This window comes from Colossoma macropomum, unplaced genomic scaffold, assembly GCF_904425465.1.
Source record: "Colossoma macropomum unplaced genomic scaffold, Colossoma_macropomum, whole genome shotgun sequence".
In the NCBI taxonomy this organism is placed as follows: domain Eukaryota; kingdom Metazoa; phylum Chordata; class Actinopteri; order Characiformes; family Serrasalmidae; genus Colossoma; species Colossoma macropomum.
In genome coordinates this window covers 38,816,676-38,839,926 of record NW_023494785.1, presented here as the reverse complement: position 1 = coordinate 38,839,926, position 23,251 = coordinate 38,816,676, and the positions used below count along the sequence as shown (strand labels likewise).

General features: G+C 41.4%; 2 protein-coding genes across 4 annotated transcripts; both read right to left on the bottom strand.

Annotated features, from left to right (window-relative positions):
* Nucleotides 1-540: 540 nt before the first annotated feature.
* zgc:66448 (uncharacterized protein LOC327401 homolog) lies at nucleotides 541-12,088 on the bottom strand. The gene is made up of 2 exons (XM_036593676.1): nucleotides 11,648-12,088; nucleotides 541-5,613 (listed from the first exon to the last, which is right to left on the bottom strand). The coding sequence occupies exons 1-2, from the start codon at nucleotides 12,039-12,041 to the stop codon at nucleotides 1,850-1,852; spliced, it is 4,158 nt and encodes a 1,385-aa protein (XP_036449569.1). The 5' UTR covers nucleotides 12,042-12,088; the 3' UTR covers nucleotides 541-1,849.
* A 2,101-nt stretch (nucleotides 12,089-14,189) lies between these two features.
* si:ch211-261d7.3 (myb-related transcription factor, partner of profilin) lies at nucleotides 14,190-23,201 on the bottom strand. 3 transcript variants are annotated; one of them, XM_036593697.1, is made up of 4 exons: nucleotides 23,093-23,201; nucleotides 22,085-22,755; nucleotides 19,073-19,498; nucleotides 14,190-17,495 (listed from the first exon to the last, which is right to left on the bottom strand). In XM_036593697.1, exons 2-4 carry the CDS (start codon nucleotides 22,338-22,340, stop codon nucleotides 16,708-16,710), a joined length of 1,470 nt encoding a protein of 489 aa, XP_036449590.1. In that variant the 5' UTR covers nucleotides 22,341-22,755; nucleotides 23,093-23,201; the 3' UTR covers nucleotides 14,190-16,707. The 3 variants fall into 3 exon arrangements, with proteins under 3 accessions (XP_036449590.1, XP_036449604.1, XP_036449596.1); XM_036593711.1 differs by having other exon boundaries at nucleotides 14,190-17,489; XM_036593703.1 differs by having other exon boundaries at nucleotides 23,136-23,200.
* Nucleotides 23,202-23,251: the final 50 nt, after the last annotated feature.

Below are 23,251 nucleotides of genomic sequence, written 5' to 3'. Positions count from 1 at the left end.
CTACAAAACACCTATATGGTGAATGGACCTGATAAAATGGTCAATAAGTGTAGATACAAGGTGTGCCTAATAAATTGGCCAGTGAGTGTATATGCTGATCTAAGAAAGCTTTTACAAATTATTAATAATAGAGTTCCAGCAAAACTGCTGGAGTATTTGGCCTACACTGTAGAGGCAGTTAACAAAGCCAAGGTACAATTTCATAAAGCTTTGTTCAATAAGTAGCACTAGAGAGAATTAAAAAGTTTACCAAAACAACAAGAAACAATGAGAAAAAAAACAAAAACTTTGGTTTCTGCTACAACACCTTGGCTCAAAATCAGCAATGACCAACAGAATCTGCTCCAAGTCAAGCTTTTCATTTTTTAAGTTTAATTTTATTTATTCTAAATCTACAACAATCAGACAGAGGTAGACGGATAAATGAGCATGTCAAAGGTCTTGGTCATTCAAAAAAAAACAAGTGATGGGATCTTCCTGTGAAGTGTTTGGGATTGTAACATACAAATGCCATGTTAAAACTGAGGGGAGGGGAAAACAGTGAATAGCACAAACTGTGTGACGCTCAATGTTTCAGAGATTTGACACAAAATGCTATACAGTAAATAAGACAGTAGAGAAAGTGATGGAAATTTACCAGATGACAAAGAACTACACAGCCCATGGTCTAAGAATGTGTGCATACAGTATGAGAACATTTGTATAGGCATCATATAAGCATAAGCACTGATTCAGAAGAGAAAAATATACTGCCAAACATTATGATTTGGAATATTAAAAGTATTAAAAACTACACAAAAAACTATTTTGATAATAAACACGTAGCTATGGGTGAAGTAAAATGCTTTGCACAGTGTAACACATTAGGGTACAAGTCGATTCTATTTCAGTTCAGGTGACTATATTCAATCAAAGGGGCAATCCAGCCAAAATGAAAAACGTAACCATTGCTACATCCTGTCTTCACACCTCCTAGTATGGTGCCACAGTAGTCCTGAGAGTGAGATATTCTGGTTTAAAGACTTGTAAAACCTAGGAAACTAGGAAAGTCTAGGAAGTTGAGAGGAACTTTTGAAAAACTACAACCGCTATGGAGCAGAAACGAGGAGGAACTGCCTGAAATGTTGCCCCGCTGGTTAGCCTTTAGACCAGTGTACTTTATCACCATGGGGAGGGGGGATTATCCCAATGGTTGTACGACATATTTGTGCGATGCATGCTGAATATTGTAGACAGAGAACACTGATGGATTAGAAAAACAAAGAATACAAATTTGTAAATATCTTTCAAACTGATGAAGTTGAGAGATGAAATGCAACATTACACAAAAAAAATAACATAAATTCTAGATTTAGGCCGGAATGCCCCTTAAATAATTAAAACCAGTATATGGTCACTGTCGTATCAAAGTCTCAGAATTTTTCTCCACTCTTATTTATTTATTTATTTAGGTTTGCAGATGCAAGCTGCTCTTTGTATTGTGTGATCATTCCATGATGAATGCGATATTATTCATAATTACCTGGAATAAAATCATCACATTATTGTGCATCATAGACTGTTTTCTCCTCCTTTTATAAAAGTTACCACTTTAGAGATACAAGATTTTGTTACGACATCAACAACATATTGAACTGTTTTGAAACTGGAAATGTATTATCATGAACTGACTAATTACTGGGAGTCACTTCAAGAGGAATACCACACCTCAAGCAAACCCAAATGCACAAGTGAGGAAATACATCAACAAGCATTCCGTCAACAATCGTCTCATTGGCAGCTCAATAGACGTATACATAAAGGGCAGACAGAAACACTAGTAAAGTGGGTTTCTTTACTTGCTGTAAAGTCATATTTCTCCCTGTGCATGTTGCATATAGTGCATTTGCAATTCTAGCTCTCCGGGTAACGTGCATCCACAGACCATGCAATGAAAACGTCGATCTGGGCCAAACAGGACTTGACCGCCAGGTTTGTGTGCTTCTGTTCGTTGTGGTAAATGCGGTGAGGGCAAGGCCTGTGGCACGACTGGCCTCTCGCTCACCATGCCCTGCGGAGTGAAGAAAATGCCTTGAGAAGCTGGACCTGGAAGTTGCCCTGCTACGGTATGCATGGGGTGAGGACTAGGCAAAGCGAGGGGAGACGGCAGAGGGAGCGGTGGGGAGATAAACGGAGAGGTTTGGTTTAGGAGGATCTGAGGGCCTGTAACTACAGGAGATTGCTGCTGTGCCCGCACAGGTCCTTGTTGAATTGGTCCATTGATTAAAGTCTGAGAAACAATTGGAGTTGCCTGGAAGCCCCATACAGTACTTCCAGGCCCAGGTGCAAAGCGTGCTGCCCCAAACTGAATACTGATTGTTCCCAACTGGTTTGGTTGAGATGCACCTTCCCAGGCAGAGGGCACCTGATTCTGCTGCTGCTGTGGTGGTAGCGGCGACTGATGAAACTGCTGTTGCTGAAGAAGCTGTAACTGTTGCTGTAACTGTTCCTGCTGCAGTTGCTGCAACGGTTGTTGGAGAAGCTGCATTTGAGGTGGTGGCTGCAGGACCAGTTGCAACTGCTGTTGCTGCTGCTGTGAAGAGTGTTGCATTATGTGCAGTTGGGACTGCTTCGCCTCCATTTCGTTCGCAGGCTTTTCTTGTACGTTCAAAGTCTTAGGCATTTCTAGAGGAGTTCTGAAACTCCAAGGCTTACCATTGGACTCATCAGTTGTTTGCCCTGTTTGTGTACAAATGGATGAACTGGCCAGGCCAGATGCCTGCTGTCCTTGTGCCTGGTTCTCTCCATTGTTAGTTTTATCTGATTCATTATTTGCCTGCAATGAGCCATCAGGTGTTCTTAAGGCAAAATTAGTTCTATCCTTTGCTGAATGAAGTTCAGCCTTAGTGTTCTGAATTACATCAGAGGAAACAGACCATTCGTCTGGGGAATTTGGAGTCTTTGACACTGGTGAATGTATTCTCATATCCAATGATGACTCATCTGCGTTGCATGGAGACTTTGGAGCTGCTGTTGGTGAACTCACCCAGAAATGAGGCTGTTGCTGCTTCTTTTGCTCTTGTTCGCCTGTCACCTGTAATGGGCCAGTAAAGCCCATACCAGGTGCTAAAGCTGCGACCCCATTGTCTTGTGTTGTGCAGTTCTCTAGATGCTGCTTGGAAGCTGGCCCAGCCTGGGCTGACAGCACCACATCAGCCCAGGCAGGATTCTGCTGTTGTTGCAGACCATCCAGTTTTGGCAGGATAGGTTTCAGGTGCGCTCCCATTTGCCACTGCTGCTTGACATCGTTTAGTGGTCCGTCAGATACCCTTTTAAGCTGCTGCTGGTGCTGTATCTGAGGTTTAATGTGTATTTGCCATTGTTGCTGCAACTGAACGGTCCTGGCCTGATTCTCTGTGTGCCAGGACTGAAACGACTGCTGTGCTCGCTCAAGCACCTCTGCATCAGAGATAGAGGGGTGCCCGATCATGTTTGGTAGCACTGGTCCCTGCAAAATCTGACCAGGAAAAGTGGCCTGTTGCAGTGGCATCGTCCTATCAATATCTCCCCCCATCCTTGGCCAGCTTGAAATCCACCTACTATTTCTCCTGCCCCTGCCTCCAATGCCCCTAGTCCTCCCTCTCTGGGAAACAGCAAATGAAGAGAAAGACTGGTTCAATGCTTGACGCTTTCGTGCATGTATCTTTTGATGGACTAGTAGACTGCTGAGCCAGGGGAATGACTTATGGCACTCTTGGCAACGGTGGGGCCTCTCCCCAGTGTGGGTGTTAAGGTGGTCACGAAGCAAGTACGCTAAACCGAAACTCTTGTCACAGAGGTGGCACTTGTGAGGTTTCTCACCCGAGTGAGAAAGCATGTGGCGCTGCAGTTGACTCTCATCGCTGTATCCCTTACGGCACTGTGTGCAGCGGTAAGGCTTCTGTTGGTGCAGTCTCTGATGAGTCTTCATGTTCTGAAGAAACGCAAAGTCCTTACCACAGTCTGGGCACTTGTATGGCCTCTTCCCAGAATGAATAATTAAGTGCTGCTGTAAGTAGCTGCTAAATCTGAATGACTTTTTACAAATGTGGCACTGGTATCCTTTGTTGTGTATGCGCATGTGGAGCTCTAAAACCGAACGGTAGCGAAAGCATTTTCCACAGTCCCTGCATTTCAAAGGTTTCTTCTCTGTTTGGTCTCCCCATTCCCCTCCTCCTAGCATATTTTCAGTACTACCTGCCCTTGCTATGCTAAGAACCTCCCTTTTCAAAGGCGCTGATGTAACTTGATGAGTCAACATATGGGATTGTAAGGTGAGTTCATCCAAAAATTTCAGTGGACAATACTGGCAGGCATAGACCTGATCAGCTGTTTTGCCATTACTCAGATTTTCGTACTCTGCCTCATGGATTAACATGTGTTCTCTGAGGTCAGCTGCTTTGTAAAATAGCTGAGGACACAGTGGACAGTTGCGCTGCTTCTCAACTTCGTGGTTTGTGTTCTCTTTACCTACTGTTCCTAAATCTGTACCATATGCCACATCATGATTTGTAATACGTTCCACTGGACTAGCAAAGACCGTGTTTTTCTTATGCTGGCGACAGTGTGCACGCATATTTTGTGCAAATGCAAATCTTTTGCCACATTCTGAGCACCGGTATGGCTTCTGGCCAGTGTGCAGGTACTGATGCTGTTGCAAAAGGCTGCCATATTTGAAGCTTTTGCCGCATATCTTGCAGTGGTGAGGCCTTTCTTCAGTGTGCCTACGCCGATGGTCCTCCATAAATGAGCGGTGCCTGAAGACCATACCGCAGTCAGGGCATTCATAAGGTTTGAGGGCAGCATGGGAACGCTGGTGAATGTGCAGCGTCACAGCACACTGAAAGCCCTTGTTACACTCAAGGCACCGGTAAGGACTATCTAATGAATGGCTCTGCATGTGGGCATTGATAGACACTCTGTATTGGAACTCCCTACGGCACAGGGGGCAGCGGTAAGGCTTTTCCAGGTTTTGCTGACAAGCGTGGAGTCTATATCTGATCAGTGATGTAAAACGATCGCCGCAGTGGTCGCAATCAACAATCATTTCTTCTTTGAACACTCTTCGCCTTTGCCTTCGTGAGGTCAGAGCTGGATGCGGAACACCATTTCGTTTGTGTTCAGTGCGGTGCTTGATAAGGCTGCTGCGATGCTGGAAGGTGAGGCCACATTCTTTACAGGTGAGAGAGGCCTGCTCATCCTGATGCATGTGAAAGTGGCGATGTAGGTTGTACGTCTCCCGGCGAGTGAACTTCTTGCCGCAGTCGCGGCATTCCATGCGGCTTTTCTTTTGCTTTACCGCAGCGTCCATCTCACGACCCTCCTCCTCTTCCTCCTCTTCTCCCCCTCCTTCTTCAGCTTCTTCTTTCCTCTCATCTCCTCCTTCAGGTTCTCCTTCCTCTTCTCCTGGAGTTTCGTCTCCCTTCTCTTCGTCTCCTTCCTTTTCCTCATCGTCACACTCCATTTCTACACTCACATCTGTGAATTCTTCTTCCTCGTCTTGGGCCAGTGAGTTTTTCTGCTCCACAGTATCAGCATCTAAGCTCAAATCTTCTTCAGGTTGGCCATCCTTTCTCACTTGGCTTGATTCGGGCCCTGCAAAAAAAGTAAAAGACTAAGTGCTATTGGTCAGCAAAGTGGGCAATAATCAATCCTAGAAAAGTTTATTCAGACTCAGTGTTAGAGTGTCCTCGGACAGAGGTTGTAGTGTTACGTGAATTTACAATTTTCAACTGGACTAGAAACCTGGCCTAGGCACTGTAACGTTGTGTTTACATTGTGACAATAAATGGCTGACAGCAAACCCGATGCTCCATATTTTTCAACAAAACAGCGGAGACAGAAAATTGTGCCACAGTCAGTATACCACAGCGGTCAGCAAAACATTCCATTAGGAGTCTCCTAAAGTGTTAAAGGAAGTGTGTTGAAAATACTGCATAGGGTAGATGGAAAATAATAACAGCTTCGCCCCACCAGAAATCTATTGCTATCACCATGGCAACAATTTCACGGCTGAGTGCCACCATAAGTTGCGTAACTTTGTCGCAGCAACAGTTCTGCTATAATGCGCATTTTTTTCAATGTCAATATGTAAACGCAGCATAAACTAGGCGAGAGACTGAAATGGTGCTGTGCATTCTATAATCTCTTTATTACAAAAAGCACAGCATAATTAGAGACTGCACTAAATAACTATTGATGTGAAGCAGTAATTTGATATCAATTATACAACTTACTAATTACAAATGAGTACAGGTATCTGACAACTGTAAAGCTTCAAAACCTACTATGTGAGCAAAAGATTTAATATAACATTAATTATACATTTTGTTATTATATATATATATATATATATTGTTTTATGTGCTTTTGTGACATGTTTCAGAGTGAAAGGTGGTATCACACAGGGTCTCGGAACTACTGATGCATTTTGCTCGATGAAAGGTGGGGGTGGTGGGAAAGGAGGTGAAACATGATATTGCTAATTATATAACAATATACTGATATTCTTTTTCCCTGCCTGAAGGCGTAGGGTGATGTCATCAAAAACCAGAACATGTTTGAGGCAGTAAATGTCATTAGATTTCATCAATGATTACAAGACAAAATGAATTTATCCTTTGAATGGTATGATGAATCATGTTTAATATTACCAGATACATAAACCATGTAATGGTAAATTATGATTTTAAGTTGACATTATTGCATCAGGGAATCTTAAATGTCAGCATGACTTGAGTCAATTTTATCATTTTTGTACGAATTAGGATTTTAGACAAATTCCAGTATACACAATAGTAAACAGCAGAGGTGTAACGGATTATATTTACTCTCGTTACTGTAACTGAGTACAGTTTTCCCTGTAACAGTACTTTTTGGAGTAGAATTAAATCATAGTACTTTTACTCGTACTTGAGTTAAGTTTTAATGAAATACTTTTACTTCACTACTTTAATTTTCATAACATTACAGAGTAAAAATAAATGATGAGCGTATCAGTTCAAACATCAATACGAACGACGCGTGATTAAATTTAAAATATTCACCAATCAAAACACAGCAGCTCCAGCAGGAAAAACGTTTTCTTTCTTTTATGATGTCTCTGTTTATTAAACTTGAAATCTGTTGCATATATTTTATTACAGTGCCTGTCAGCCACCTTAGTTAACAGGTGTCACCTACAGTCTGCAGTTTACCGTTCACTGCTGTTTTGGAGATAAGTGATCGTGAACGGCTGTGATACAAGAAATCTGGTCTAATACAGGATCTTCATTAACTCTGGACAGTGATTCTGTCGTGCTGTTGTTGACTGGCCAGATCTGATCCCTTCCCACCTCCCCGTCCTCTCCCTCTCTCTGTGCTCTCTCTCTGTGTTTGTCTTTAACTGTGAGAGGCTGTGTAGCTGTTTAACTGTGAAATGCATTAATAATGTCTGATTCTGTATTGAGTGATCAGCATGATTATTAGTGAAATATATTACAGTAAAATCAAAGCTGGGTAAGTTGCTGATGTTGCTGCTGATTTGAATGGTAGAAGTGTTCTGAACAGATATCAGTGAAAATATACAGCTGGAAGGCTGTGAATGTGTTTACTGTCTGTCACACCTATTAACGTAAGCTAGAGTCCAGGGAGCTGATGGGCAGCTGGACTCTCACTAAAATGATCTTATTAATTAAGCAGTTTACTCAAAATTTTGATTCATTTTTTTTTCTTAAGTGAACTTAATTAAACAGTAACACCCTCTGCTCAGTCTTACAGGGATTCTAAATGGTAACAGATAAACTAGGACGTCTTATATAATCATCTAACCATGAAATGCATGCAGTTTACTGTAAACCTTGTTCCTTACACAGCTCACAGAAAGGTGTGTAGATGTGCACTAGCAGAGCGAACTGTGATCAGTCTCGGCTCTCTGAACTTTACTTGAGTAATTTTATTTACTAATACTTCTACTTGTACTTGAGTAAATTATCACTACATTAACGGTACTTGTACTTGAGTAGGGATTTTCAATACTATTTATACCTCTGGCAAATAGTAATAAATATAAAACCTCATACTTTCTTTGATTTGTACATCTGAAACACCCTGATCATTTCATTTTGGCCACATAATCATCATCAGTTCTCTAGGAACCACTCCTAACTTTCTGAAATTGATACAGCAATAATAAAAATAATAACAATAATAATAATAATAATAATAATAATAATAATAATAAAGTGGTGTTGTGCACAGTTATCCCATGTTCAAATTTATTTTAATTAATAAACCATTAATGTTTGAAAGATAGTGGAGGCTCATTTTTACAATGCAGTGTGATTTACAATGGAACACCTTTACAGTGTTTCAGTGATAAGGTCAGAAATGTAGGTACTGGTGTGGCGACAGCTTGATGTTCATCAGACTACTCTGGGTGTATCCTAGCATATTCCTGGTATAAGAGCCTCAGAAAACATTTTTTTCTCTCTTCGAAGTAGCACATTCATGATGATCTAGCTTGTTTTGAGGAACCAAAAAATATATTTTTAAACCATTTTCAACCTAATCCTATACATCAGTTAATGAAGAGACTTCTCACCACATATTAGATTGGCATTTGGTAAGCATCTAACCAGAAGTGCAAAATACAGTATTATTTACATATAAAGTTGTATAATTCTATTTATTTTCCTAATGAACTAAGACACCAGAGTTGGACTGAATAAGAAAGTGATGGCTGAATACTGAACACTACATGTATTCAGTAACGTGTTGTGTTACATTACAGTGGTATGTAAAAGCCTGAACACCTCTGGTCAAATTATAAGTAGTTAAAACAAGTTAAACTATCCTGTAAAGGGAACAATCGTATGTAGAGTTATTGCTGAGTTGTTGTTCTGTTTTTTGCCCAGTTTATCATATTGGAGAAAAAAAAAAATAAAAGATTAAATATACAATGTGCCGCAACTTTTTCACAGGCCACATTTTATATTTTATTGTTTTCCAATATGTTAAATTCAGCAAATAAACAGTATTTGTGCACTGAAATGTGAAGAAGTCTGTTCACTGTATAGGACGTGTTCTCATTTTCACTTTGACCAGGGGTGCGCAAACTTTTGCATAAGACTGTACATAAAGTATTCAGAATACATGTGGAATCCATCTTGATAAGGCACACAGGGAAAAACTCTGCTGTTATATATTTCACAATGCTTCCTGCTGTTACTGGTTGGCAGTTTTCTTCATATAATTCTTCTGTTCATTTATTTCATGAAAAAAATTGCTCATCATTACTTTAACATTCAGATGAAATTCTGGAATTCTTACTTTTTTTTTTTTTGCTCTCATCACCTGCTTCAGTCCCCTGCTGCTTCTTAAGCTTCATAAACATATCCGCTACTGAGAAGACTGTTCTGTTCAATCATCACTCAAGAGAACTCAGATGAATAACTGGCTTATCACACTGGTTTATCAGTCTACTCAGGCTTTAGCAAAGACATTGTTGAGCTCCTCTTTTGATCTGCCATGCGCTGTTTTTAAAAAGATGTTTATTTTAAAGACTGGATTTGTATTTTTAAAGGGAATAAATAATCTAAAAGCATTCTACTAAACTTTATTCTGAATACTGCCTTTTTTTCAAAACGTAACAAGGACTTAACTACTGTATTTTAAATACGTATACCCAATACTAGTATTCTGGTACCCCTAAGTATTGAGAGTTATTATTTAGAGGGGGGACAATATAACAATATTTGTTCTTATGATAAATGACATCACAGTACACTTTTCTGAGTTTACTGTGGATATAAGTCAGTAGTCAAAAGGCCCATATCAAGAAAAAAGTTTTCCTTGCTTTTTGAAATAAAAGACTGGAATGTAGTGCGTAAAACTGTTTTCAACAAAAAGTTACAAAATGTATCGTTTACTCCCCATAAATGTCATATAAGGAAACTGAACTGCCAAATAGTCTGTTTCAAATGTTTTTTGTGAGACTTCACATTTACATATATACACCTATTCGGCCTACAGCGGGTCAGCCCTGCCCATTCCCACTGAAGTTATAAAGAGTGTTTCATCTCGTACTGCTTTTTGAATGAGACACAATGCATCTACATAAGGACTGGGTCCTTTTCCAGCTGAGGCCACCATGTTTCTACTGTAGCTCAGAACAGACAAACCATTGGCTCCAGAGAGTGCCTTTTGCGTTTTTACCCTGAAGTGCCAGCCTGAATTTGGCGGCGCTACAACACCAGTTTGAAGATGCAGAAATAAGATTTTTTTTTTCTTTTAGAATTATATATATTGTCTATAAAGTAACAAGAAACAAACTGTAAATACCTTGTTAAGTGCCTTGAGTGCTGTGCTATCCCTTTGCTGCTGTAGCACTGAGAATTTCCCTGTTGTGGGACTAAGGCCCGAAACATACTCCACGCAAGGACGCGAACGCAGACGCTTCGAGCTACGCAGACGGGGGTCACGCATAGTTGTGTTCAAAAACGTGTCATGACGCATTTCATAACGCGACACAAGCGCAAGCTGCATTCTGAGTGTTACAGCAAGGGGGCGCTATAACGACAGCCAAGCCTGACCAAGCGGTACCAAAAGTCTCACGCAAAGATGGCATAAAAATATGATTAGCGCACTTCCAATCCAAGAGAAGAGGTAAAGCAGCTGTTGAAGCTGCTGGCATAACAGCAGGTCCCTCTCTAAATTTGTATTCTATCGCCCCCTTCAGTACTGAGTGTTTTAACCTCCACAGCACCGTAAGAACACGTGGTGAGTTTGTACAGAAGAACCGAACGTTTGCAGTGCGTTGACAGAGCGTTGTCACTTGCGTTCGCGTCCTTGCGTGAAGTATGTTTCGGGCCTAATAAAGAATCATCTTATCATATCTGTTATCTTATCAGCGGTTGCTGCCGGTGCTGTGCCGGCTTATAATTTTGTGTTGTGAAAAGTTTAAGAATCCAAATTTGGACAAATGGAGGATCATACTTATTTAGGGCAAGAAAAGCCAGGGAGAATGAAGTGTCAATGTCAAAGAAGCAAAAACGTGAAGCCAAACAAAATCGGGACAGGCAGAAAACCCGACAGCCACCGTAGGTTCCACTTGGAAAGGGAGGGGTATTCAGTTGCAATCTACAACCTCACCACTAGATGCCACTAAATCTTACACACTGCACCTTTAACAAACTTACATACAACAGCAAACTTATTTCAAAAAGCAAGGAAAAAATGGTTTTGTGTGATATGGATCCTTTAAATGAGGCACTGCTGGTTCCAACTCCAAACCACAGGACAACCCAGAAAAACATCACTAAATATATAATATGCATAACATGTAATGTGCAAATGTCTCATATATCATTTCAACAGTTCACCCGCCCCTAAAATGATGTTATGAAAGTTGAATGAAACCCGATCTCATTAACTAGCTGCTGTTTAATATGTTCATGGTGCTGAACTGAGTTCTAGCTGACTGGACAAACAACTAGTCACTCATAAAAGTTAGTGGTGTTTTGCAGATGCACAGTAATCACATGCAGCACGATCAAGGCTGATAGGCGGCTACTATTACAGCAAAACATCTACACAACACAATGAAGAACGAACAGAAATCCAACAGGCTGTGGAAGTGCTTTGTGCTCACCCGTGCTTTCTTTGCATGTTTTGCTACGAGGCGTCAAATCGCAGCCCTCCTCCGCCTCAGACCAAACCAGCTCAGATCTGTGATGTGTGGAAGCCTGCAGGAGCTTCTGAGCGCCGTCCGCAGGCCGAAGTGAAGCGACCCCGGCGGGGTCTTTCGGCTCGCTGTTAAATGCAGACTGTGCACAGCTTGTATGGAGAGATGAATTGAGCACAGCTGTAGCGCTACAGCGTCCTCTCGCTTCTTTCACGCCGGCGCCCTGAGGCTCGGACTCGGGCTCCGCAGCTCCGTCTGTCGAGGTCCTCGGTTCGCCTTCTCCGCGCTGCTCTCCTGAGAAGTCACGGTTAACTAGCTGGCCATCCGCTGCTTTTTCGGGTTCAGGTCGTAAAGCGGCCATATTTTACCGAAAGAGTCCCCTCTTCTCCCCCGTGACATCTTCTTCGTGCTCAGTAACGCTCACAGTGGCGCTACACCCGGCATGCCGCCACCTATTGTGCTGGAGTACGGCAGAAACAGCGACCTCTAGCTGTCAGTCAGGTCCATATAGTATGGGGGGGGTATGTGGGGTCTTAATTATGACAATGGACCCCCTGTGGAGTTCATTCCGTGCCACAAATCTGAAATGAAGTAATAAAATCCACGAGCAAAATGTTCAGAAATTAAAATGGCCAATATTATACTAAAATTATGGCAGTTAATATATTAGTCTTGCTGCCTGTCTTTGAGTAAACATGTATATGAAAATGAGTGCAAATCAGTGTTTGAGGCAGATCAAAGTGGGCGTGGCTACGTGTTCAGGAGACCTGTCACTCCAAATCCGTTGACCAATAGAGAGTGAACGCCCTGTTCTAAGACCCGCCCCCCTAGAACTGCCACAAGTCAGAAGCAAAAGATTTCAGAAGGCAAAAATATATCAGCAAAATCGGCAAAAGACGGGAAAACTAACTAATAATTTTATGTCGAAATAAGAATTTAGAAACATTAAAGGGAAAGTCCACCCATTTTTCAAAACTTCCATATAGTTCAGTGGTTGAGATGTAAACAAAGTAATTCCAAGAGGTTTGATCTGACGTAGATCATTTACAGAGAAACTCAGTTTTTTTTTGTATAGTGGTGGCAGCACTGCTGTGTCTGATCCACTCAGACCAGCGCAACACACACTAACACGCCACCACCACATCAGTGTTACTGCAGTGCTGAGAATGATCCACCACCCAAATAGTACCTGCTCTGTGGGGGTCCTGTGGGGGTCCTGACCATTGAAGATCAGGATAACAAAGTATGCAGAGAAACAGATGGACTACAGTCTGTAGTTGTAGAACTACAGAGTGCTCCTATATAGTAAGTGGAGCTGATAAAATGGACAATGAGCGTAGAAACAAGGAGGTGGTGATAATGTTATGCCTGATTGGTGTAAATGTACATGGAATTAGAGCACTGAAGTTAGGTCTCCCCTAGTTGCCTAAAACAAATTCATACAAAGATGAAATGGACATTTGCAATGACCTATTACAGTCAATCACTGATAAAAGAGGCTAATGCAGTCCGCTTTCTGGTGAGAAATCTCCACAATATGGTTGTATTTAAACATCTTAGCCCTGAAATTTCACAATATATTCCTATTTACAACAAAGGGTGTTATTCATATGCATTTTTGCAATCTTTACCTGTTAATCTCATTTAATACACTGACCACATCTCCACTGTCAAAAGTACACTGCTGGAAGGAACAGGAAGCATGACAGATTGACAGATCTTTTATTAATGCATGTTCATATTCAGACACATCTTGCCAGTAAAGGTCCTTTTAATGTACATGGTATAAATTTTGCAAAATATATCCACCAATCTATAGAAGCTACCTTGCATGGCATGCACAGAATAGATTATCAACATGAAGTGGTTGTTCAGTTAAAAATGTGTCCTTTCAGCCTAAGAATTCAAGTGCATTAAGTACTCATTACAGAGCAGTTAGATCGATTTTCATAGACAGTATCAAATATCCTTCAGCACCAAGTATTTGATTCTTGTTTCTGGAAGAAAGACGTTAGTTCATCTTACCTTGACAGGACCATTAAAACAGGACCTCTACCTTAATATGATGATTATTAAACAAACATAGGCATGAATAACTAAATACAGGAAGTGGTCAAATGAAATCATCAATAATTTACTGTGTGCCACCTAAGAATACACAAAGGTCAGTTTAGGTATAATGGTGTTCGGGTCATTCCGTGTCAAATAACCTGAAGAATGGAGGTTTTGACTCCCGATACAGATCTTGTAGAAACCGAATATGGGTAAAGCGGCAACTATTGAATTTTTTAAAATATTCTATCGAATATTATCTCAAATATTTAAATGTTCTATAAGAACAAGACATTACATTTTTATGGCTGAATGGAAAAAAGTAAATCGCTGTTGTCTGAAGAAAACCTTGTATCTCCAAAATGGTAACTTTACAGGAGAAGGAAAAAACATACTTTACTTTCAATGTAAATCAATGGAACCAGACGTTTTTCCAAGTCATTTTGGGTCGTTTCTTTTGGTCCATTCTTCATGAAATTTACACACAATGTAAAGAGCAACAGGCATTTTCAAATTGTGCCAAAAACAGAAAAGCATTAAAAAAAATGGAGATACAAGGTTTTCTTTGGACAACGGTGAAATTCTGTTGTAATTATTCAGAGACCAACCTTCACTTATTTAATTTCCAGTAGAAATGGCCATTAAGTGCAAATTATTCAGGAGAAAACTCTGGGGAGATTAGATTACAGATGATCCACTTGCATAAGGAAAGGGAAAGTGAAGGGAAAATAAGTGGAAAAACAGCACTTTAAAGCTTTCATCTTTAAAAGAGACTTTAAAAAAGGTTTTTCTCTCCATCCTGTAAGATTCGATTCTCAATGCTATGAGTCTAAAAGGATGTGTAGCTGCCAAGAAGCTCTTACTGAGAAAACAAAACAGACAAGAAAGAAGAACATCTGCACTAATACACCAAAAATGGACAATGACAATGTGAAGGTTTTACAAACTGATGAGTCCAAATGATGTAACTGGGATAATTCGGATGGTGGGCAACAGAAAATACAACCAATTTCTAAGACTGAACCTTGGAGGTGTGGAAGATTTCTTTAAAAAACTGAAAGCAAGTGTCCAAAAAATAACAGAAGCTACGATTAAGGCAAAACTGGACGCGCTAAATACTAAAAACAGCTTTTTTCCTTAATGCTGGAAAATGAATTACTTGTACTTGACCGACTGGAAATGAAATGAATGAAAAGGTTATCTCTGACTTTTACACTGTACTGTATATAATGACTTATTAATGCTACTAATTCTTATGATTTATTCACTTTTTCGTACTATTGCATAAATTCTGTTTATTTATTTTGCTTCTTATTTAGGTTTTTTTTAATAAAACCTAATTGAAATTATACATTCATTACGTTCATAAAAGTATTAAAAGTGTTGGTAATTCAAATGCCTTTACAGTTTTAGAACACTAGCAAATTGACTGAATATTATCAAATATTTGTTCCAGCCACTGTAGGGATGCAGAGTGATGGCAAAAGCATCACTGTGAACATTTGAACTGAAAAACACATAAAAATCCCAAATTGGCCACTGTGTTGAGTGGCGTCCTTCACATCTCAGTAGTTTCACGATTGTGGTTTAGACTTAAACCACAGCAGTTTCAAAACACCAAGCGAATCCAAGGAAACAACCACAACAGCACTATTTTAACATTTAACGAAACAGCACAGCAGCATATGATGTAATTTAGTGCCCTGTTTAAACGTTTACAGGCCCTAAGAATAACTAAATAAGGATGATGGTTATTTGTAGTATTGCAGTGCTCCAAGACTGGGACTGCTAAAAATATAATGATGAAACAATCATCTGTCCGTACATTAGCCATCTGACATATCCCTAGATATGTATTTGAGCAGACTACCTTGGGTTCCAGGCAATAGTACTTGTCCTAGTGAATTAAATAACCAAAAACAGCAGACATTGTCTTTTTCCATGCTGTGTATAACTTGCTCTACTCAATTCCACAGTAATTTGACACAGAATAACCCATTAAATATGATGCTCATATAACTTTTTACATGTAGCCCATAATATGCAACAGGCAAATAAATTGAAGCTTTTAAGACATGGCACAACCTGCTGTACATCAGAATATAAAACACTGAAATAAATAGCTATAGACCACTGAAGTTGTTTGTGATGTAGTTGGCATCATGCCCCAGTAACGAACTCTAGGCCTATGCTGTTTTTCTCTATGGGAAGAATAACTGTTGTCGCACTATGTGGTATGTTTGGCCCACTTTCCTCCCAATATCACCGGATCATTTGAATTAGGTTGCTAAGGAGTCGATTATTGCTACATCCATGCTACGATCAAGCTAACACTCCTGCGCACTGAAGTCCACTACTAAAGTTAAGCAACTTTACCAAACATTAGGTACTTGTTGGCTTTAAATGGGGTATTTTGGCGAGTTTTCTGTTTTCAATTCAGTGCGCAGCAGTGTTAGCTCGCAAGTAGCAGTACTTGTAATTCGACTTAATAAATGACCGCAGTTCAGAGGATCCAGTGAAATTTGTGGGAAAATGTGGATATTGTCACTGTCCCAGAAAAACAAGCATCTCCAAATGAGTAACTTTACAGGAGAGGGCAAAATGTTCTTAACTTTCAATGTAAGTTAATGGAAAGAAATTTTATTCTTAGGAATTTTGGAGCATTTCTATTGGTCCCTTCATCATGAAATTTTCACACAATGTAAAGGACAGCTGCTGAGCTCAAACGATGCAGCAAAGTGAAAATTGCAAAAAATGGAGATACATGTTTTTCATCGGACAGCGACGATATGTAGGACAAAAAATGTAGCAACTTTTGTTTACCACAGAGCGCAGCAGCGCTGATTTCCAAAAACACCTTTCATTTTTCCCATAGAGAAAACCAGCTTAGACCTGGAGCTCCGTTTTTGGACATGGCGCTGACTGCAAAACGATGACACAACTTTAGTGGTCTGTACTGAAGACAATTTACATATCTAGTGTCTACGTCTTCTCCTGTGGTCTACTGTTCTCCCGCGGCGTGGCCTTTGAGTGTTTATCACAATTGGCGGTTCAGGCTGAGAAGTGCCATCTAAAATATCTGGAGGTGGGGGTACTGAAGTAACAGATGCTAACTGCTCATTCGCATTTTGAGGAACTTGTTCAAGCTGCTGGGGTAACTGCTGCTGTGACGGAGTTCCTTGTTGCTGCTGCTGATGCCGTGAAAGTTCCTGTGATGATTGCTGGATAAGCTGTTGCTGCAGGATCTGTTGCTGCGGAAGCTGATTTTGCTGATGCTGCATCTCGAGAAGTCCTAACAGTCGCTGCAAAAGCACATTGTTTTGCTGCAAGCTTATTGTAAGGGCCTCTTGAGAGGCCACCAGTGTCCGCATGTCACGCCTGAACCCTTCGCCGAACTCTCGCAGATTCTGTTCCAGCCGATCCCCGAGCTGCACAGCTGCCTCCCCGAGTCCCCTAAGTTCATCCTCCAGCCAGGAGGTGCGTGATGGAGGGGGCTCGAGTGGGCCTTGATGAGCTCCAAGGGAAGGTTCTGGACTGGGCTGAGGAGTCCCATTGAGGAAGGGAGCACTATAGAGTGGTGAAGGTGGCAGCCAGCGTTCGGATGTTGGGGGTGGTACTATTCCTAATCCCAGACCTAACCCCAGTTTGTCCTCCATGCTGTTATCTACAGCCTCACAATCCTTGTTTCCTTCTTCACCTTCTTGATCCCCAGGCTCGTCCTCCTTTTCAAAACCATCTCTTTCAGAACCGTCTCCACCTGCAACTGATTGAAACAAATAGAAAGTCACACTGCAGGCTTCAGTGTTCAAATGTGTTGATCTGCAGGCTCCTACGGCTTCAGTGGTGAACAATAAGGCCAATAAGGTTAGGGTACCAGCCTTGTGACCGGAAGGTCACCAGTTCGATCCCCCGAGCCGACAGTACGTGACTGAAGTGCCCCTGAGCAAGGCTCCCAACCCCCAACTGCTCCCCGGGCACCATGGGTAGGGCTGCCCACCACTCTAGGCAAGTGTGCTCACTGCCCCCTAGTGTGTGTGTTCACTAGTGTGTATGTGGTGTTTCACTGCACGGATGGGTCAAAATGCAGAGGTGAAATTTCCCTGTTGTGGGAGTAATAAGGGTCTCTTAATCTAATCTAAAGGCAATTCAACATCAACTTTTGGAATGTTATCATCGATCATAACTATAATAATCATTGAAGTATGTGCTGAAATAAAATCTCAGCATACATGCATTTACTGTGTTAACAACTCCTCCAGTCACCTTTGCTTGTTCAGTGTGTTTTAGTCATAATCATAATCATAATGGCATCACCTTGCTTTGAGATTTTATCAAATAGAATCACTTTGAGGGCAGATATTTACACTCCTTTTTGGCAAATGTGCTTGTAAAAGAATATGGAGAGGGTTTGCTTTAAGATGCCATGCCAGCTTATCTAGGGCCTGTCCAAAACTGCTGTTTTTAATAAAGAAATGGTTTGAATGAAACAGGATTAGTCCCTTTTGAGAAAATATATGTTAAAAGACCTGTCAAATGGCCTTTTAGTTTAGTGTGGCTATTCTGAACTCAAGGTGTAGTTTCACAAATAGTGAGTGCAGAAATTAAAGATTGATAGGGTTGACAGAAATGTAGGAATATTACATAAAACCTAAATTTTCCAATTCAATTAACTAAAATAACTAACTGAAAGCATATTAATAAATTAACTTGTTGCAGGAATACATTAATATGAAAGCAGTTAAGGAAGTGAGATGTTATTCTTAACGTTATATGTGTACCCAGTTCATATTTCAGACCAGTTCAATAATTTAAGCTCAATATTTATGATGGTATAGATGTGATTTGGAACATGACAGGGCAAACTTTAAAAATGTGTAAGTAAAAAACTAAGTAGAGCACAGCTTTGAATTTTTGCATGGCTGCCTAAATTATTTTTGATAGAAGTTGTTTTATGGAAATCCAGGTCAGGACCGGACAAGCATTAGGTGACTTGGTATGGAATGACCCCACAGGCTTCAACAGGGCATAGAAAAGCATCCTGTTCCAGAGCCAAAATGATACAACTGCAACAAAAAACAGTTCAACTACATCACATCTTTGGCTTATTGACCTTGTTACTGACCTGTTAACTTGATGACCAGTTTTTCTCATCAGTATTTACACCAAATACCACAAAGGGAGGAGGCTAAAGTTTACATATCCAGTTGCAATGGAAAAGCAATGACAACAAGAATCACTGAGTTTCTAATAGCGATTCTGTCACCTCATGCCGTGCCCTGTGGAAATTTCCAGAGAAAAGAAAAGACAGAAGACTGCATACTAATTTAAATGCTAATTTACCTGGATCAGTGTCAGACAGACAGGTGAAACTAGCCTTTCCCCTTGTATTAAGCTTCTGACGGGCCTGCTGGAACCTGGGACTCAACTGAGGAGGCCCTCCCAAAACTGCCGTTCCTCTGCTGGATGGCAGGTAGCAGGAGCGGTGCCTGGCATCCGCTAGCCTTCCACCGTTGCGTCTCTTCAGGTCATCCCAGCGTTTCTTAACTTCTCGAAGGGTGCGTGGGACTCGTGACACGGCGTTCACGCGTTCCAGGATCCCTGCCCAGATTCGCTCTCTCTCCCGGCGCCTGAGCCTACCAGCCGGCCCAAATAACTCTCCTTCACATCTGGTCACTTCTGACACCAACACCTCCAGCTCAGCACCACTAAAGCGACTCTTCCTTTTGCCTGCACCCCCTGAAGCCAGTGCTGCTGAAACACTTCTGTCTAAAGGTGAAAAGCAATCCATTAGGCACACTGTCAATGGTAAATATATCAATGACTGAATAATGGGCCAGTCAACGACTTGCTACTATGCAGCTTATGTGGTTGTTATATAGAGGCTGTTACTCAAACAATTTAATAACAACAACAGTAACAAGGAATAACAAGTTCTCGCTAACTAGGGATAAATCAGTCCTGTGTTTGTTCAGTGAAAAGGTTGATATATTTGTCTGAACATGACAGGACACCACCTCTGGATTCCAGATATGCATTGAGATTCTGACTTGTGTGGAGTTTTCACAGTCTGTCTCCTGCTTTTAACAGATGTTGCTCTGCATTTACTTGTAATTTAGATATTCTCTTTACTTTGTTCTTCCTCCCTATTTTTATGACCTTAGAACTGTTTTATTCAGGCATGGTGGAGCCGCCCACTCATGAATTTAGCAACAAGATAAACAAGGTTCACACTTACTTACAAAATACTGCAGCGCACATTATGAAAAGACCCAGACAAAAACTGTGATGTTGTTCAATAGCATTACCCGATGATAAAAAGAATAAAAAATGAATAAATTATCGTCACTAAGTGGTTATTTATTCTATCCTGCTATCCTGTCAGGTTTTATTCTGCGCTGCACTTTGGGTGATGATAAGCCAGTTTGGGTCACTTTCAGACAGAATTTGTTAGGCTTGGGTTGGACTCGCATCTTAATTATGTGGTTTAGGTTGGGTTGGGTTTGGACAAAACTTTGTGGGGCTTGGGCCGGGACTCAGAACTTGATGATGTGGTTATGGTCAGGTCGGACTCAGAGAGAAAATTCTCAGGCTGTATTCTGGTTCAGATCAAAATTTCAGCTCCAAAAGTTAAAGCTCTAGTTCAGGGCTTATTGCCCATTCTTATACTGCCCATCCCCTCAGTCTCAGGTTAAAGAATAAACTGACTTTTTGCTTTCTGAATTTCAGCTGGACAAACTAGACTTATTAAAGCTGAAGACAAGTTATGGTGGCATGTTAGTTAATGAAACGGCTTCACTAAAGCCTGGTGGGACAAAAGGATGCACATTAAAATATCTGGTCTGACTTTAAAGCTAATTTTAAAGCTGTCCAATTCAGCTTCTGTCTATCAGGCTAACCTGGCCAATAAGCCTTACCACTTAGCTTAATATAGGTATAACATTATGACCACCTCCTTGTTTCTACGCTCATTGTCCATTTTATCAGCTCCACTTACTATATAGGTGCACTTTGTAGCTCTACAGTTACAGACTGTAGTCCATCTGTTTCTCTGCAGACTTTGTTAGCCCCCTTTTACCCTGTTCTTCAGTGGTCAGGACTCCCATGGACCCTTACAGAGCAGGTACTCTTTGGGTGGTGGATCATTCCCAGCACTTCAGTAACACTGACATGGTGGTGGTGTGTGTTGTGCTGGTACGAGTGGATCAGACACAGCAGTGCTGCTGGAGTTTTTAAACACTGTGTCCACTCACTGTCCACTCTATTAGACACTCCTACCTTGTCAGTCCACCTTGTAGATGTAAAGTCAGAGACGACAGCTCATCTGCTTCTGCACAGTTTGTGCTGGTCATCCTCTAGTCCTTCATCAGTGGTCACAGGATGCTGCCCACAGGACGCTGTTGGCTGGATATTTTTGGTTGGTGGACTATTCTCAGTCCAGCAGTGACACTGAGGTGTTTAAAAACTCCAGCAGCACTGCTGTGTCTGATCCACTCGTACCAGCACAACACACACTAACACACCACCACCATGTCAGTGTTACTGCAGTGCTGAGAATGATCCACCACCCAAATAGTACCTGCTCTGTGAGGGTCCAAGGGGGTCCTGACCACTGAAGAACAGGGTAAAAGGGGGCTAACAAAGTCTGCAGAGAAACAGACGGACTACAGTCTGTAATTGTAGATTTACAAAGTGCACCTATATAGTAAGTGGAGCTGATAAAATGGACAATGAGCGCAGAAACAAGGATCATAATGTTATGCCTGATCGGTGTATACCAAACAGTTTTGTAAAGAAACAGCTGTACCTCGATTTGATGAAATCTACAAAATGTTTTTCACATGACACTATGTGCAAGACTAGCCACGCCAAGCTGCTGAAGTATATAAACAAAACTGTTGTAAACAGAATGTACTATATAGAAATGTATTATGTATGTAATTATAACTACACAAATTGCTGTGTGTAAACAGTGTGCCTGCTAAAACCAGATTCAGAATTAAAAAAAAAAAATTACACATTTTCTTGTCTAAGGTTTGAGATGCCAAGCAACCATCATGGGGTGAAAAAATGACCCATGGCACAAAAATCTCAATCTTTATGAAGAGCATGAGAAATTTGCCTACAGTTAAAACTGGACTTCTGGCTAACCTAGGGATGTCCAATTTTGGTCCTAGAGTGTCCTGGTGATGTCCCTGCTCAAATACACCCACTAAACTGGTAACTAACTGCTGAGGCATGAATTAGGCCCTCTAGTACTTAAACTGTACACCCTTGGTCTTAGAAGCTGGACTGTATTGGGCAGCTTTAGCCATTGCACATTATTTTGTTAAAAAAAAAAAATCAATAGCTTACTTTGTTCATTTGGGATAAGTTCATCAGAGGATACTCCAGGGGCAACAATGTTAGGATGTACTACCACCACGTTGAACGGCAGGCTGCCGGGCAGTCCACTACTCTGATCACAGCTACCGTCCGAGTCATCATCTTCCCGGGGGAAGCCATCTTCTGAGACACCCCCTCCAAAGGGACCCTCCGGGGACTCCACTTTAATGTGCATGGGAGGTGAGTGCTCATACAGCAACCCCCCCTCCTCGTAGTACTCCGTCATGGATCAGGTCTGGTTGACAGCCACACTGATCGGACCGGCAGACACAGTGCCATTCACAAAGTGGCTGACATGCCATCACACTGATGGCTTGGTGCTCACCGATTCGATGCACACCCTGCCAAGACCAAGATCTGCCCAAAACAAGGTGGTACCTGGCTTTAACAAAAAGAGTGGAGCTACAAATCTGCAGTGGAGCGCTGTGTCCAAATGCAGGGCATATGTAACATCAATCAGCATAAAAACAGGTGTTTTTTGGCTTTTATCCAAAAAGGGAATAGAGAGTTCATATATTCTGGGGGAAAATAAACAGAATGTGTGCTGAGCTAGACTGGCACAGGGGTAATATGTACGTTACTGTCTACTTCACAGAAGAAGGCTTTGCCAAACCCAGAAGGTACTGAAGAATCGTGGAGGTCTGAAATGAAAACCACAAGAGGAAACGTTAACGTTAATCTCAGTTGCTGCAGCCGAACAGATGAGGAACAAAACGAAAGAACAGCACAGCAGAGTCTCAAATGTACAAGAACACACGGAGGGTGATCTAAACTGCGTCTTATATGAAATCTGTCGCATCAATGCGCATTTATTCTGCACCACATCCGCAATGGATGGGCATCCGGCATACATTAACTGAGCTACGTTACCCAAAGCTAGCAATTCGCAGCCAAACAGAGCTGACCGTCTAAAAACGCACCTCACTTCGCGTAGCAGCTAAACACGATATGGTCCGAACAAAATACATCCTTACTCACGTTATATGACGGTTCATAGCCCACAGAGTGCTTTGTAACACACCTTTAACACGTAGAGGCTACAAATGTTCAGTATCTCGGGTACATGTACACAGACGGGGGAGCGGGCGCTGAAAAGTGACGTCACGCCAGTCCTAAGCGAGTCTGTCAACATTAGCC